The 904-nt window shown below is 61.0% G+C and overlaps 1 protein-coding gene across 1 annotated transcript in view; it reads right to left on the reverse strand.

Annotated features, from left to right (window-relative positions):
* The window catches only part of SLC5A9 (solute carrier family 5 (sodium/sugar cotransporter), member 9), a 53,485-nt gene that overhangs the window by 38,541 nt on the left and 14,040 nt on the right, over positions 1–904 (reverse strand). Inside the window, exon 3 of the mRNA XM_006762785.2 lies at positions 267–338. Coding sequence (XP_006762848.1) covers positions 267–338 — 72 coding nt within the window. The remainder of the gene's footprint in view (positions 1–266; positions 339–904) is intronic.

Here is a 904-nt window from a genome sequence, read left to right on the forward strand (position 1 = left end):
TGTCTGTGAGTCCATCTGCCCAGTGCCACCCAGCTTTCTAGGACAACATTGTGGACCATCTCCCTGTAGGTCCAGCCTGCGGTCATTAGAGGGCGCCAGTGGACGCTTGTGGGAGGTGTCCAGCAAGGTCTCTCAGGTGGCAGGTGCATTGGGATTGGAGAGAAGGAGCCCAGAGCCAGGAAACCCACCTGAGGCTGTTTCCTGGGACAGGTGGGAGATGAAAAGGGGACTTGGATGGGGGAGAAGGGGAGGGAAGGTCAACTCACCGGCCACCAGGTCATGGACCTCCCCGCCAGGAAGTAGCCACCAATGGTGCCTCGGCTTGCTCGGAAGGACGACTGGAAAGGAAGTGGCCAGAGGTGAGGGTTTCCCGAGATTCCCCAGCCTCTGCCCTCACCCAGGCTCTGTGGACGCAGAGGGGAGAGCTGAGGCAGGTTTTCATCATCTTTATTATACGCGGCCTTGGGGTGGTCTGAGCCTCTCTCTGAGCCTCCGTGCATGTCTCCCAGAACCAGCGTGAAGAGCCAGGAGCCAGTGGGGGTACGCCGCCCCCGCCATGGCACAGAGCTGCATGCGGATACAGATGATGGCTACCGCGCACTGTGGTCCCCTCCCCTCCCCTCCATCCGAGCTGCAGGGAGACCGGCCTATCCCCTCCTCCCCGCGGGACTCCTCACTGGGGAGGGTAAGTGCAAAGCTGGTATTAAGATGCTGCCAGGCCTCTGACTGGGTCTGGAGGGAGAAGCACTGACGGGGAGGCAGGAAAGGGAGATGTAGACGCTTCTCTCCCCGGAGGAAATGTCATTGATCAGCCACAGGCAGCGATCTCTGTGCAGGGCTGGTGACTGTTCCGCCCTCCCTCAAACGTCCCAGTGTCACCTCTGGTCCTCAAGGAGGCCAGGGG

Source organism: Myotis davidii, unplaced genomic scaffold (assembly GCF_000327345.1).
Source record: "Myotis davidii unplaced genomic scaffold, ASM32734v1 scaffold539, whole genome shotgun sequence".
In the NCBI taxonomy this organism is placed as follows: Eukaryota; Metazoa; Chordata; class Mammalia; order Chiroptera; family Vespertilionidae; genus Myotis; species Myotis davidii.